The sequence below is a fragment of the Protomyctophum bolini genome (genome assembly GCF_963924005.1).
Source record: "Protomyctophum bolini genome assembly, chromosome: 10".
In the NCBI taxonomy this organism is placed as follows: Eukaryota; Metazoa; Chordata; class Actinopteri; order Myctophiformes; family Myctophidae; genus Protomyctophum; species Protomyctophum bolini.
Genome location: NC_137871.1, coordinates 16,240,869 through 16,257,555, shown reverse-complemented (window position 1 = coordinate 16,257,555; position 16,687 = coordinate 16,240,869). Strand labels below are relative to the sequence as shown.

The following is a 16,687-nucleotide window of genomic DNA, read 5'->3' as shown; positions in this document are numbered from 1 at the left end:
GTCAGAGACGGGACACAATAGAAGCTCCTCATCATCAGAGAGGGACGGATAGGGGTGGGGTGGGGGCATGCGCAAGATGAGGAATGGCTGGTCTACTGAGTGGTATGAAGTGACACAAGTTAGAGAGAATATGGCAGATATGGATAGGTGTTGTCTTTGCACAGAGTTTTTTGACACTTGATTGTGAGGTGAAAGGAAGGGCAAGAAATGGAATGAAACGTCTCACAATAAGCATATGTCTCTCTCTCTCTGTGTGTGTGTGTGTGTGTGTGTGTGTGTGTGTGTGTGTGTGTGTGTGTGCGCGCGTATATCTTTTTCAGTTGTTATTGAAACATTTGTCACATGGTTCACCCAGTAGCTACTGCTGTATTACTTTCGTATATAGCCATAAACGTCTTAGTTTGATGTGGCAGAGTGGCAGCATTCGTCAATTCATTTTGGCTATGAAAATGACATAGACAAAGTGGTGCAAAGTTACATTATACTGTACGTTACAAAATATGTTTTCAAAATAAGACATTATGAAAATATTATGGTAATTTTTATGATTGGGCTCGGGTGCAGCTGTGTAATGTTTTAATACTACATTCATGGGGGCCAGAGGGCACAACAGTGGTTGCCATTTTGTGGTGCCAGAGATAGAAAACCCATTAATTGTTCCCATAGAGATTTAATAAAATATTCATAAATTATTCTAAGCCTGGAACCAAGCCACCCAGGCTCCTGGTGAATCATGACCATAAAACATTTGATTCTGTCAAAAGATTTGAAAACCGCCAAAAAAGGGTATTTACCTAAATATAGTAGGCTTAGCTATATAATGTAATTAAATGCATTTTCTTTTTACACAGAATCAAATGTTTTATCATAATTCACCATTTATTTAAAATACTATCTATTGGAAAAATGAATGGGTTTTCTATTGGTGGCACAACAAAATGGCCACCACTGCTATGCCCTATGCCATGCCTGCATTGGATCTGTGATCCATGGCTACTGCACTTGGATGTTTGGACCCCTGGGCGGTTGTGTGCAAGACTACAGTGAGATAATATTGTACAGTATGACATTTCCCAATCAAACTCTTTTAACGTTAATATAGACCGATCCTAATAGCCACCAACGGCGCCTCTCTACGCTGATGATAATCCCCGCATTAGCTATCCCTTCATTCCCTTGCAGGCCCTTTGTGCCAGGACACATGCCACTGCTGACCGAACATACCGGAGCGCTTTTGTTCTCCGCTCGTTTGCTCGTGCGCTTAGAAAGAACCAGCATTCTATAGGATATGCTGAGTTGGCTGGGGTTGCAGTGGAACGCCACAGACTAGAGCCACCAGAATGTCCAGGAGCGCGCTTTGGCGCTAGTGACTCGTAGGCCTAAATGGGCAGAGGCGGTCCCACGTGCTCTCCACTGACCCATGCCGTGGACGCGCCCAGGCAGGCGCGCTCCTCTGCAGCCGGTATAAAACTGAAGCGCCAGATTCTCTCAAAGCTCTACGCGAGATAAGTATAAGGCGCGTGCCACTCCCGAGCTCTTCGAATAAGTGCCAATCTAGGTAAGGTCTCAATTCTGTGCATTTAACACAAGTGAGGGACAGCTAGATGTATGTTATTGGGCTTATTCAAGGAGCTTTTATGTCAAACAAAAGAGAAAAGCACTGAAATGATAAATAACCCGTAAAACACATTGTTTGTAGATTGTGTCAGTGACTGCAATTAAATTTATGTTAGATAATGAATAGGTCTAATTGGTTTTCACTAATAAATTATGCTCTTAGTCCAGCCCCCAAATTGCTGCTTATTTCATAGCAGATTTGTAATCATTTGAAAAATATGACATGGCTCCTCGAATGATGCTTTCTGGTTATCCAGCTATCAAAATTTCTGTCACAGATTTTGTGAGGTGAACATAGCCTATTACATAGCCTATTACTTATTTTTAGGTATTTTCAACCCATTATGGACTATGATTTATTTTCCAGGATATAGGCAATATTCTGTTTAAAATAATTTTCTCCTACCCTGCCCCTTGCCTCCTTCCTCCCTTTGCCGCCTCAAGCGTAAAGATGTACAGAACCACTAAATCCCCAATGATGCAACCACTGGTCAGCTCAGGAATGGGCATGGCTCCTTTCTACAAGGTAAACACATGCACACACATGTGTGTGTGTGCGACTGTGTGCGCGCGCGCACACACACGCACACACACACACACACACACACACACACACACACACACACACACACACACACACACACACATACACACCCCACAAATATAACGATCCAAAAGTGTAATCAGCACATCTCTGCTTGACACTCACTTCATGTCACTTTAGCAATTCCTACCTCCTCTCTTTGTCACCAGGTGACCGTGTTCGAGCAGGAGCACTTCCAGGGCAAGTGCCAGGAATTCACCAACGAGTGTTGCAACATCCAGGAGTGTGGCCTGGATAACATCCGCTCCATCAGGGTGGAGAGTGGCGCGTAAGTCTCACAGCAACAACCAAACAGGTCAGGGGTGTCGCTCTCTCATTCATCATTACCCATCTCTAACTTTCACTTTGCCCTCCATATAGCTGGGTGGGTTTCGAGCACCATGACTTCCAGGGACAGCAGTTCATTCTGGAGAGGGGAGAGTACCCCCACTGGGACGCCTACAGTGGCAACATCTCCTACCACGTGGAGCGCCTCATGTCCCTGCGTCCCATCTACTGCGCTGTGAGTACTTCAGAGGTTGAAACTGACTTACCTGGCCGATTAAGACTGATATGAGGTTAGGGGTCGTACGTGGCCGGTTAAGAATGAGATGAGGTTAGGGGATTTACTATACGTGGCCAGATAAGTGTTGAGGTTAGGGGACTTACGTGGCCGGTTAAGAATGAGGTTAGGGTTAGATTTAGTCGGACAACGGGAATAACACCGGACGTCTCCACGTTTCCTAATAGCAGTCAGTAGGCTCCAGCATACATGCAGTAGGTCGATAAGATCGTCTTGATATGTAAGCTACTGGTGATTATTGGTTGATTTTCATTCGAATCCACTAGAAAAGAACGCAGTGTGCATGCTAGTGCAACTCTGCATGCACCACATACACTGCAAAATCCGGAATATTGACGAAAACATTTAATTGTACTACTCAGGTGCAATATCCATAATGTTACAAATGGGCTTCATCTACCTGACTAAAAAGATCAACAGACAATGGTCGGAAATAATATAATAAGTAAATAAACATTCAAACATTTCTATTGTTTTGCTTGAGGGCTATTTCTCTAACCTTCCCACTTCTCTGTTCAACCTCCATGCAGTCTCACATGAGCAGTCGTATGATCATCTTTGAGAGGGAGAACTTCATGGGCCGTACCGTGGAGCTGTGCGACGATTACCCCTCCCTGCAGGCCATGGGCTGGATGATGCCCGAGGTTGGATCCATGCATGTGCAGTGTGGCGCGTAAGTTACTGCTCTCTCTGTAATACACACACTATAGTATATAGATACTAGAATGTATAATATAACACTCAAAAGTATCACTGAAACTGTTGCAGTGTTTCAAAGAGGGGACCCAGTATGTGCGTTGTTGTTGCTGCATATAATCTGTATGGTTATGTCCCAAAAAATGCCAAATATAATCCACAAATTCCTTCCACATCTCTCTCCTTCCTGCAGCTTTGTTTGCTACCAGTATCCTGGCTACAGGGGCCAGCAGTACATCATGGAGTGTGAGAGACACAGCGGAGACTACCAGCACTGGAGGAACTGGGGCTCCCACTGCCAGACACCCCAGATCCAGTCCATCAGGCGCATCCAGCACTAAGAGGTGGAAAGGCTGAGACTGAGGCCCTAGTGAGAACCGGGGCCCACGGACAGCAACCCCCTAACCCCCACCCCCTGCCCACTTCAACCTTCCCCGAGTACCCACAACTACCCGAAAGTCGAAACCACCAACAATCAACAGTACTGACTTACAGCCGCTCCGAATAAGTGTGATAAGAGACAATATCGCACTGTTAAGCACAGGGATACACACACAAACATGTGCACGCACACACATACCCACACAACTGACTGACACACCAACAAGCCTGCGTTGTACGCCAACCTGGTCAGCTCACCTGGGCTGGGCGAGGAATAGTCCTGCCCCTCAGTGTTGGAACCATTAGGAGGGGAGAGGTAGCTCTTAAATGGTGCCAGGTTAAAAATGGTCTCCCAGTTGCACTTGCTCTCCTCGGCGCATCAGGGAGCATGGCAGAAACTGTGCTGTGGTGCAGAGCAGATGTGCTGTGTTGTTGTGTAGGAGGTTGAACCACAGGTTAATAATAATAAACTCATGTTGACTTCATATGTCCTTGTTCAATCATTTACAATCATTATGACTATTTATTTGGTCATACAAATCACAACTCATAAAATAGTTTTGTGACTGCCACATTATGTCTGACCTTTTCTTCTTAATCTGCATATTCCAGCTTTCTAAATAAAGAAAAGAACACAAGCATACATCATTTACACATAGTAGTATATATAAAATACAGAGTAAGCTTGGCTGTCCACTTCCCTTTAAATTGTCCGTACAAATCCTTATTTAGGATATTTAGGTTATTATTGTTCTGAGAAATAATTGAATTTAACAAGAAAGCAGGTAATGTAACTGGTTACAATTATGTATACTTGTAAGCTAAATCATGAACATACTGTATAGCCACCCCAAGTCGTTTTTGAGCTGTGAAGCAATAGCAAAATGTAATGAGGCTGTATGAGTTACTGTGTATATGTATGTAAATTAGTATGTATGAGTATGACTGACTGCTTTTGAAAGTTTGTATGAAGACATGTTTTAGGACACTGGTCATCTGGTGTTGTCTAAACTGTCTAAACTATGGACACTTCTGTGTTGCCCATGGTAATTATAAGAACGTAAGGTTAAGGTATTTATCGATCTATTTTCGTCCATGCTAAACCCCCTTATCCCTAAACTACTTTTTTACTATTTTGAAAAACAATTTTTTTTAATACTTAAAATAGCCAATCTACATCGCCACGTTGTGAGCTTGTGGATTTTAACTATTCGAAAAGGCGAAGAAGTTTAGGGATAAGGGATTTAGCATGGACGAAAATAGAGCCCTTAGGGCCTTATCTTGTGCCACCCCTTACCCCTAAACGTATAAAATAGTTCAACTAGCCGATCTACATCAACACAGTGTGAGCTTGTATAGGCTATTTTAACTATTTTAAAAGATTTTTCAAAATAGTGAAAACAAATGCAAATAAGTGCAGGGATAAGGGGTAAGGCAACTGGCGGCCCGCGGAGTGCCCCCTTGTGGCCTTGGAAGATTCTTTTTTTAAGGCTAATGAAAGTTACAGATATGGGGCTATATCTTGCCACCCCTTAACCCTAAACTTATTTGCCATTTTTTACTATTTAAAAAAACCTTTTAAAATAGTTCAAATAGCTGATCTACAAGCTCACAACATGTAGATGTAGATCGGCTAGTTGAACTATTTTAAATTTATTTTTTTAAATAGTAAAAAATGGCAAATAAGTTTAGGGATAAGGGTGGCACAAAATGGAGCCCACAGTGTGTGCGATATGAAGTGTGAGAATGCCATAATGACAGTAATCCTTAATCACATTCAATCATATTCAAGGGCTTTTGGAGAGAAATGAGTCAGTTAATGTCAATTATGTTTATGTCAAATAGGTCTACATCTATTCTAAGGTAGCATATACCTGTATATTATAATGCTCATTACTGTGCAGACATGTATTATATACATAAATCTTCGTGTTGGAGCACAAAATGCATTTTGAGAACCCACAAAATGGCCGTGTGCGCCCACACACAATCATTCTACAGTTGTGGCCCCCGGCCTAATCTAGTCGAATACCCCTGGGGTAAGGGGTGGCGCAAGGTATAGCCGTCAATGTGGGAAAAGTAGAAAGGAAATCTAACCCCATCAACAAGGAATTAAAATGTTTATTTTTTTTAAGTGCTGTCAAAAACATTAATAGCAAACATAACATGACAACAAGAACTCTACCGTAAATAATAACAAAACATGGAACGGAACATTGGCAGAACAGAGGCTGATAACTTGCCTATCATAGTCACACGTATGACCAATGACAACTCTTGATTCCACTTACAGAACAAAACTTACAGAAAATCTCTTCCCTACCCAGTCAGCAGTTGCTGGGTTTATGTGGTGTCAACAGTTAAAATATCTCTTCACATCAAAACTGGAAAAAAACACAAATTATTAATAGTACAAACGTTGTACATAAGAACAATAATAAACATTCAAGTTATCAAACACTTTTCACAGATTTATAACAATATCACTGTCAATACAATTTGACTGTGCACTCAACTCAAAAACTCTACATCAGTAGGCGTCTCCAATCAGATCCAAAATAGTTATTTATGCAGAATGATTATTTTCCGTTTACGGTCTTTGGTATACAGCTTTTTCCAACGTCGATGGTGCCAAGAGTCTGTCTGTGGGAACAGAGAGAAGGTATTTGTGACAATAGGCTCTGTGCATAACTGTAGTCCCAGTTTCCTGAGGGTGGCACATACCCATACATTCATTTCAGCTTTTTGGTGGTCCCATCTTCAGGAAACTGGGACCATACTGTGTATAATTATGGTCCCAGTTTCCCGAAACATGTTCAAGCAAGGAGCCTTTCTTAAAACACATCTACTCTCCCCAAATAATCGAAAAATGTAGCTGTGCCATGATAATAATTTTCAAATTAGCGCGTCAAATTTACAGTAGGGCATTATGTTACATTTCATACTGTAAGTTTGAGGAAAAGCCGCATTATAATTGGCCAGATGGTGTTCAAACAACCCTATGTATGTTAAAACTATATAATATAGATTAAAACATTATAATAGTATAAACGAAGTGGTAGTTATTGATGCTGTTGTGAAATTTAGCATTTGGCTACTTTAGTTTGAATTGGTGTTAGTAACTGTAGAAAGACCACCATGTTTGCTTTGCCAACAAGTTTTTGTTATCCGTTGATTAGTAATATACTTGGAAAAGGTACTTTTTGTGTCTTCTAGGAAGGCCTGCACATACTGTAATACGATATTGTAGACTTAAAGTGTGGCATGAATTGCCTCATGTTGAGCCAAGCATCCACCCAGCTGGCTCAACATGAGAGACCAGGAAAAATGTGTCTTCTTTTAGATGGTAGATGGGGTCAGGTAGCATCTCCCCTCAAAAGTAGTTACGGTAAATATACAATTAAACTTAATTCCAATAAAGTGGACAGAGGAGGATGAGTGGATACCCAGTAAAAACTGAATATAAAAACACCTTTAAACTTCTCAGATGTATGGCTGGTAAAATTCTTCTAAGTTTATAAAGTCACCACTTTCATGATTGAACAGTCATGGCATATTAACCCAATTTGTGCCCAAGACGTCCCTAGAATTATCCCATGGTGTGCCCAAGATTTTCCTAAATCGTATGGGCACTCCACGTCGCTATTTTGAAAGAATACAAGGGCACACAATGTGAATATATAATGAATGTGTAACATTTGGAAACTATAATGTTGGTAGGATTTTGTATTAACCTTTTTGTGAGCAAAAAAAAACGTTTCATAGATCTATTTCGTTACTTTTGAGGGGTTAAGTGTCTTTTTGAGGAACACCTCAACACACTGCCGGGCGCCAGGAATCAAACCTGGGACCTTATGCTTCCCAGGATAAAAAGGCTTCCTGAAGTATCAAAAATTCCACCAAAACGTAACTATCCTGTTTAACAAATGTTGACAATTTATAAACTCACCTCAATCAAAGCGGTGAAGACAGCAGACTGATAATTTGAACGTTGTCCATCTCTCTCTCCGACAACATCAATTTTCTCAACATCTCTTTACACGCGATAGGCTGTGATCCCATCACATCGATTTCCTCCTCTTCCTCAATCACCTCAACTTCCTCCTCTTCCTCCTCTTTCTCCTCCTCAATTGTTCTCCAATTGTTCTCCATCTTTCTCCTCCTCCTCGTTGACTCCAGATCAACCATTGTGGCGAGTGGCGGCAGGTGTGACATTCGTGGCTCTGGAGGTGGCTTTGCAGGCCGAAGGGCAGGGAAGGGGCTGGCCCATCCAAAAATGTCCACCTCTGACTCTTCCTCACCCTCTGCATTCTCCCCGCTTCCTTTCGACCCCAGATCAACCTTCGTGGAGAGTGGCGGGTGTGACATTCGTGGCTCTGGAGGTGGCTTTGCAGGCCGAAGGGCAGGGAAGGGGCTGGCCCATCCAAAAATGTCCACCTCTGACTCTTCCTCGCTCTCTGCATTCTCCCCGCTTCCTTTCGACCCCAGATCAACCTTCGTGGAGAGTGGCGGGTGTGACATTCGTGGCGCTGGAGGTGGCTTTGCAGGCCGAAGGGCAGGGAAGGGGCTGGCCCATCCAAAAATGTCCACCTCTGACTCTTCCTCGCCCTCTGCATTCTCCCCGCTTCCTTTCGACCCCAGATCAACCTTCGTGGAGAGTGGCGGGTGTGACTTTCGTGGCTCTGGAGGTGGCTTTGGTGGCCGAAAGCCAGGGAAGGGGCTGGCCCATCCAAAAATGTCCACCTCGGACTCTTCCTCGCTCTCTGCATTCTCCCCGCTTCCTTTCGACCCCAGATCAACCTTCGTGGAGAGTGGCGGGTGTGACATTCGTGGCGCTGGAGGTGGCTTTGCAGGCCGAAGGGCAGGGAAGGGGCTGGCCCATCCAAAAATGTCCACCTCTGACTCTTCCTCACCCTCTGCATTCTCCCCGCTTCCTTTCGACCCCAGATCAACCTTCGTGGAGAGTGGCGGGTGTGACATTCGTGGCGCTGGAGGTGGCTTTGGTGGCCGAAAGCCAGGGAAGGGGCTGGCCCATCCAATAATGTCCACATCATCATCTTCTTCCTCATCATCCCTGCATCCTGGTAACCCCAATTCGACCTTTATGGCGAGTGGGGAGTATGGAATGTGTGGCTCAGGAGGTGGTTTTGTGATACCATCATGCAAAGGCTCGGGTGCCTTCCTCATATTGTTGGGCGAGTTCTGGAGGTCGGTGTAGTGACATTGCAAACGGACATCAGTTTCTTCTACCACATCGATATTCTCGTCAGAGTCAACAATGTCAATGTACTCATCACTACTTGTACCTTTCAGCTCTTCTTCACTGGTTTCCCCCACATTCTTTACCACCTTCTGACTCTTTCTCTCTCTTATGTTGAGATGCCACTCTGATGCTTCTTCTTCTCCTCGTTGGCCCCTCCGCTGTGCCCTTGCTTGGCCATCTTCACTGGCCAGCGTGTAATGGAGGTGATCATTGTTGTCGCTGTCAGAGCAGGTTAGAACTTCTACATCCACTTCCTCTTCACTCTTCAATGTCATCACCAGCTCCTCACTAGACACTTCAACAACATCCTTGAAACTGGCGTGCGGTTGGAGGACGGGGACCTCTGGTTTGGATTGGAATGTACCGGGCTCTGAGACTGTCATTCCAACCTGTTCAACCCTCTTTCTCTTGGTACCCAACTCTTCCTCTGATTCTCTCCATCTCTTGTCCCCTCTCCTCTCTGGCCCCTGTAACTCTCCTTCACTGCTCTCCCTCCTGTTCCCTTCCACTTTCTGACTGCTCTCTATCATTTCAAGGTCAATTGACTCTGACGCTTCTTCTCCTCGTTGCTCCGCCCCCTGTGTCGTTGCTTGACCATTTTCACTTGCCAGTGCGTCCTGTGGGTGATCCTTGTTGTCGCTGTCTGGGTGGTTAAGGACTTCTACAGCCCCTTCCTCTTCACTCTCCACCGTCACTACCAGCTCCTCACTCAACACCTCCATGACATCCTGGGAATCAGCGTGGGGTTCCAGGATGGAGGTCTTGTGTTTGGTTTGGAATGTACTGGTCAGTTCAGCCTGTTCAACACCATCAGTCGTTAACTTGCCCTCTGCTTCTCTCTGTCTATGGTCTCCCCTTTTCTCTGTCCCCTGTAACTCTCCTTCACTGCTCTCCCTCGTGGTCTCTGCTTCTCTCTGTCTATGGTCTCCCCTTCTCTCTGTCCCCTGTAACTCTCCTTCACTGCTCTCCCTCGTCGTCTTTACCACTTTCTGATTGCTCTGTTCCATTCTGAGGTTGGTTGATTCTGACGCTTCTCCTCCTCGTTGCACCGCCCCCCGTGTCGTTGCCTGTTCAACGCTATTAGTCATCGTTAACTCATCCTCCCATTCTCTCTGTCTCTTGGCTGCCTTTCTCTCGGGCCCCTGTGACCCTTCCTCTGGTGACGTTGCCCTTCCCTGTTGTTTTTTTCCGTCTCTCCGTTCATCTATTTGTTCACCCACATCAGTGTGCTCCACAACATGTGGCTGTCCAGTGGAGATTGCAGGAATTGGTTTATCCACCGGAAGGAGATCGATCTCCTGGCCATGTCTGTTTTTTCTATCATGTTCCGTCTTCAGCTCGACTGTGTGAATTCCGTTTTTTAGCTTTTTTATTACAATAGGCTGGACAACTTGGGGAGTGCTGGTTAGTAGTTTGGCCGGAAGTGGGGGTTCTCCAGAAAGTGGCTCCTAAGCATGGCAAATAGTACACAAACAAAACTAAAGGTCATTACACAGAGGCGAATTAGCGATGCGTTGCGAATAAACCTGAAAATTTGAAATAATTTGCTGTCGATTTCTCTGCCTATATACACATTTTTAGTGCGACACGTAAATGTGATTATACGCCACTCCTCTACTCCTACTGCTTCTCGATGTCGTTGGTATACCACCATTTCTTCACTACCGTGATGCAGACAAAGCAATTGCGTTAGGGCCCAGTCATTTGGTGCCCACGGCCGCCCACCCATGCAGTCGATAAAATTATAAATACATGAATGACAGTTGAGTTGACCAAAGTTTGGCGGAGCCTGTTGGTGGCTGCAGCTAGCACACAAGTGCACCCCGTGTGTAAAGACCTTTAGCCTTAATCATTTTGACAAATAGATCAATAAATTGTTGAAAATGGCGACCCATAAAACTGTGCTTCCAAAAAGTGAAACATTCGACAGTTCAGTTCAACACTCACCTTGTCCTGCTGATTAGTTGACCTGCTCCTGATAGGGTAGTATTGTATTTGACTCCTCACTGGCGGTATAACGGTTGTCTAAAGAAGAATCACCACAGACTCATTATTAGACATTTGGGGCTCCATTTTCGTTTGCAGACCCTAAATACACTATTTGGGGATTTAGCAATGGGGAAGTTCATCCACTAAAGTTGTTATTTTGGTTACCTGTCTAAATTCCTAAAACACCTCCTTTACCCGTTACATTATGCATTAAGGTGTGGTTTGGGCATTACAATAATGAAACCAATCACTGTGCCACATGCCATTGCCTTTACTCTTAAATCTGTTGCCCGTTATGCCCAGTGCTATATTGCTTCATAGCCTTAGTCTATAGCCCATGGAAGAGTGATGCGTTGCTGCGTGTCAAGCTCCTATACTCGTAATTTACAGGCAGCGGCTGACTTGCGGGCCGCGCCGCGGGTAACGGTGGCAACGAAAATCGAGCCCTTGGTGTATTTGTCACATACTGTCACAACTTCAGATGTTGAAGATGGGCAAGAAACAAACGGGGGCTAGCATATAGAGCCCTGGGAGTCTCCAATCAACTAAGAATTATGTATAGGGTTTAAGTGCTTAATTTGTTGTAATATTTCATTAGATGCTGTGTAACAGATGCATCATTGACAGCAGATCCTTCAGTAAAGGGGTTTCTCACCTTCAAATCTGCACACTGTCCCCTGAATGATTGGGATACTCTTATTATTGGCTGAAGGCTGTGAGGACGCTTTGCCTGCTCGTTATGGTCCCCTTCCATACGCTCATCCCGTATGCACTTCTTCCTAATGACCAAATTCACTTCTGGTTTTCTTACGGTGCTGGGTGCTTTGGGTGGTTTTGGGTTTTCTCTCTTTATGGGTCCAGCCAGTCGGGCAACTGATGGCTGCTCTGGAGAGACTTTTCTATCTCTTCTTCGCCTTCTTGCTAGAATGCCGTCTTCGTTGTCCTGGCTGCCGTTTGTAACCGCACCAGAGCTGGGGAGTTTAGCAGCACTGACCGGCAGCTTTGAAGAGATCCGAGGGGGAGCGCCTGGGTTTTGTGGGTGTACGACAGTGCAAGGCTGTGACTGGCTGCTTGACATTGAGGTCCAGACATCATTGCTAGCCGGTGTGCAGGTCTGGCCATCCTTCTCTACCCTGGCCCCGGTGCTACAGTTAGGAACCGGCTTCTTCTTTTTCTTAATGAGCAACTTCAGTTCTGGTTTTCTTACGGGTCTGGGTGCTTTGGATGATATGGAAGGCACACGCATAGTAGAAACACTACTAGCAGCGGCACTAGCAGCAGAAACAGGCTGCACATCGCTGCATGCGTTTTCTCTCTTTATAGGTCCAGCCAGTCGGGAAACTGATGGCTGCTCTGGAGAGACTTTTCTATCTCTTCTTCGCCTTCTTGCCAGAATCCTGTCTTTGTTCTCCCGGCTGCCGTTTGTAACCGTATCAGAGCTGGAATGTTTAGCAGCACTGACCGGCAGCTTTGAAGAGATCCGAGGGGGAGCGCCTGGGTTTTGTGGGTGTACGACAGTGCAAGGCTGTGACTGGCTGCTTGACATTGAGGTCCAGACATCATTGCTAGCCGGTGTGCGGGTCTGGCCATCCTTCTCTACCCTGGCCCCGGTGCTACAGTTAGAAACATGCTTCTTCTTTTTCTTAATGAGCAACTTCAGTTCTGGTTTTCTTACGGGTCTGGGTGCTTTGGATGATATGGAAGGCACACGCATAGTAGAAACGCTACCAACAACGGCGCTAGCAGCAGAAACAGGCTGCACATCGCTGCGTGCGCTCCCTCTCTTATTGGGTCCAGCCAGTCGGGAAACTGATGGCTGCTCTGGAGAGATTCTTCCCAGAATCCTATCTTCGTTCTCCTGGCTGTAATTTGTAACCGCATCAGAGCTGGGGAGTTTAGCAGCACTGACTGGTGGCAGCTTTGAAGAGATCGTAGGGGGAGTGTACGTGCCTGGGTTTTGTGTGTGTATAGCAGGCATCGCAGCCTGTACAGGATGGGGAGAGTGCATGTGCTCTAGACGAGCCGGGTATATTGTCCTTGCAGCGTGTGTGTGGCTCTGTCCTGCTATGGACTGGTCCCCGTCGACAGTGCAAGGCTGTGACTGGCTGCTTGACATTGAGGTCCAGACATCATTGCTAGCCAGTGTGCATGTCTGACCATCCTTCTCTAACCTGGCCCCGGTGCTACAGTGAGAAGCCTGCTGCTCAAAGGAGAAGAGGAAGTTGTCTAATATGTCACTCAGACCTCCCTCTCCCTGCTGCTGCTGAAGAACAGGCACTTCACAACCAGGAGGAATGAAACCCCCAACCCCTGTCGCCACAGCAACCGTCTTCGTAGGGTTGTTGTGGACACCTGAAGCCGTTTCCTGGTGACCAGTAGGGATGATGGGCCGCTGCTGGCATTCTTGTTGGCTGTCAGTTCCGGCTAGATGAGGATGTTGGTGAGAATCCCGGGTGCTTTTGCTGTTGTTGTTTTTGTCCAATATGTCCAGACCCATCATGACTTCGTCCAGCAGACGGTCCAACTGCTCAGCTTGCTCTACATGGGACGGGGCTTCCAGAGAAGGAAGGAGGGTCGTATGAAGCATCTCTGGTGCTGGGGGCAAAAAGGACGGGGTGGGTGGATTCAACGAGGCATTGCCGGTACGTGGAGTGTTGAGGAGGTGCGGCGGCGTGGAATGGAACGTAGCAGTTGGGGGAGTCTTTTGTTTGTCAAATGCTCTCGGCAGGGCGCCCTCCTGTGACAGAGAGAAGTTGAGTTTTTTGTGATATGGTTGGTTATTCAGTGACTGAATACAATAACATTGAGTACTACTATTATTATAATATTAATATTGAGCTGCTGAAAGTGAATTATGTCCTAATTATGTCCTATATAAGCTCTCTTCTAATATTCTTTCCTCTCAACATTAGTAATAACACTTAATGCTTAATTTATCTTTTTTTCCCCTCCAGAAAGATGGATAATTTTCTAGATCATAGATCATCATTCAACATTTCACTGCTTGTATCTCTAATGAGTGAGTGACAAATAAACCCTCTTAAAGTTATAGAGTAGAGTAGCCCTCACCTGGGTGAGTTGCTGTGCAGCAGCTCCTCCATTCTCCCTCGATGGTTCTTCTCTCATGCTGCAGATCTTCCATGACTTGCTTGACTTACTCCATTTCTTCAGCCAGAGCTTGATAGGCTCGAAATGTTCCCTGGTATGCAGGTGGAGCATCCTGCCCACAGCTCCTCCCCCTCTACCACTCCTCCTGGCTTGCACACCCCAACTCCTCAGCCTCAGGTTGTTCGGAGGAAAGCTCTTCGCTACTTCCTTCTCCTCCCCTGCTGCTGCTGCTGCCGCCATCTGCTTGGGTGGCCTTCCCCTCCGCTTGGGCTCTCCTCTGGGTCTCTGAGCTCTTTTCTCCCCTGTCCTAGTCTGCCTGGCCCCTCCTGCGCCACCTCCCCGCCTCCTTGCTCTGCGCTTCCCGCGGGAGTACTCCGCCTGATCCGGGTTCAAGTAGTAGTTGATGAATCCCGGGATGTTGCCCTCAAACTGCTCGAAACCCTCACCTCCACCTTCTGGAGCCAGCACCTCGGTTGCGTGATCATAAACCACTGCTGGTGTGTGACACGGTAGGTGGCCGGGTGTAGGAATGAGGGAGGAGTAGGACGGCGGCACATAGAAGATGGGTTCATGTCCGCCTGCTGTGGATTGCTCAGTGGGAGCCATGTAATCGTAGTATGATGGGTGGTGTGCTAGGGTTTGGGTTCCATACGGTGGGTACAAGATGGAAAGGGGGACGTAGGGGATGTTATGGTGGGGGTCAGGGATTCCTGAGGCTGGCTGGGGAGTACCGTGAGTGGCATCTGTCGGCAATTCGCCTATTTGAGTTTTACTCCCTGTGCCTCTTTCAATACAGCACTGTGTTGCTCCCAAAAGGAGGGCGCCATCACTCCCCTCTCTCCCTCCACCCTCCTCGAGCATCAGTGGTTCTGTCTGTATGCCTACTGCTCTCCGACTGCTCCTATCCTCACCACTTTCTCTGACCTCCACCAGCCCACTGATGCCCAGTCTGGTGGTGGCAGAGAGAATGTCCTCCCTCTCCTCCTCTCCATGTCCAACGATCTCGCCGGAGTACAGCAGACCCACCAGCCGCAGCAACGTGCTGGCTCTGACAGCCCTGAACTCCAGTAAGTGTCTCTGTCCAGTTGGGGGTGGAGTGCTGGGCAGACTACAGGACAGCTGAGGGCTGAGAGCTGATAAGACACAGCTGTGGGCAGGCACAGACACTCCTACAGAACAGGATAGGACAGGAAAGTGACAAAAACAAAATAAATAATTCCTTCATGGGAAATAAGTCATTTTTTGGGTGAACTACCCCTTACGTCGTCAGAAAAAACTGCCGCTTTGGACAGGCTTTTCGAACTAGTTCAGAGAGTCAGGACATCTGGGGGTGCATGATTTCTGAGAAAAGGTTTTGAGACCACCCATCAGTAGTTCTGAATTATGTACAATTGTACTTAACACTCTGTTGTTCGTACCCTCAGCCCGGAGCACGATGTCGCAGAACTGGCTGCCGCGTTGCTGTCTCTGCAACTCGGCCAGGAGTAGGCCTCTGAACCCAGGTCGTTGGTACTGCCACATGTCTCTGTCCACTTTAGGAATGAATACATTCATTTTGTTAATTCATGTAAACCTTAAATACAGGGTCAACTCACTGAGAGTAGCCTCTCTTTTTGTCAGTTTGCACAGAAATGTAATTTAAAAAAAGTCCAGCACAAGGTGATATGAGTATGGAACAAGTATGGAAAGATAGACAACAAAAACCAACCACATACAACCTGGAGTAATGCAGCATTAAGAGATGGAAACTGTAAGTTATTTACCGGTAAGTCCTTGTATGGCACAAAGTACTTTCCCCAAGTAGTTAATTTCCAGGGGAGGTTTACACTGAGAATGCAGGGTAGGGTATAATGAATTACAGAATATAAGAATGTAGCCTATGTAAATAAAACTGGACCCAGGAGAGGGTCTAAGTAATGGAAGCAGGGTAGTATACACAGTAGGTCAGGACTGGATAAAAGTTTTTTGCATTTGGAGGTACTGTAGGTGCCATGTATATTGGTTGATTGTTTGATTGACATTTTTATTAAAACTTTGCAGAATGGGTACAGTTCAAAGAAAGTACAGGTCAATACAAAATCTGCTAAGAGGATATAACCAGAAAAAGCACTAAGACTTGTTTACATAAGGGTCCTTCATTTTCAATTCATCAGTTAAAGCTTGTGTAATATATATAATGTAATTTGCGATTTTTGTAATGGGATTAATCTAGAGTTGCAATACCCTCCATTGACTCCTCACTCATCCAATTTGCTTGTATTAAACAACGTTAAACTCACCAACATTGAAGCTCTAGGCCAAACTCTTTTTTTCTTTTCTTTTTTTAAATAATTTTTATCCCACGATTTTTGTAACCCATTTTTTCACCCAGTGTCAACCTGGGGGGGGGGGGGGGGGCAGCGGACTGACCTCATGCTCCTTCTATGCATGAGGAGTCCAAGCTGCTTCTTTTCACCTGACAGGGGAA

The 16,687-nt window shown here is 45.8% G+C and overlaps 1 protein-coding gene across 1 annotated transcript; it reads left to right on the top strand.

Moving 5' to 3' along the window:
• Positions 1-2,068: 2,068 nt before the first annotated feature.
• LOC308322079 (beta-crystallin A1-like) lies at positions 2,069-3,820 on the top strand (the record flags this gene model as incomplete). Its single annotated transcript, XM_080773274.1, has 5 exons — positions 2,069-2,143; positions 2,371-2,489; positions 2,582-2,723; positions 3,314-3,456; positions 3,673-3,820. The coding sequence occupies 5 exons, from the start codon at positions 2,069-2,071 to the stop codon at positions 3,818-3,820; spliced, it is 627 nt and encodes a 208-aa protein (XP_080629400.1).
• Between the last annotated feature and the right edge of the window lie 12,867 nt (positions 3,821-16,687).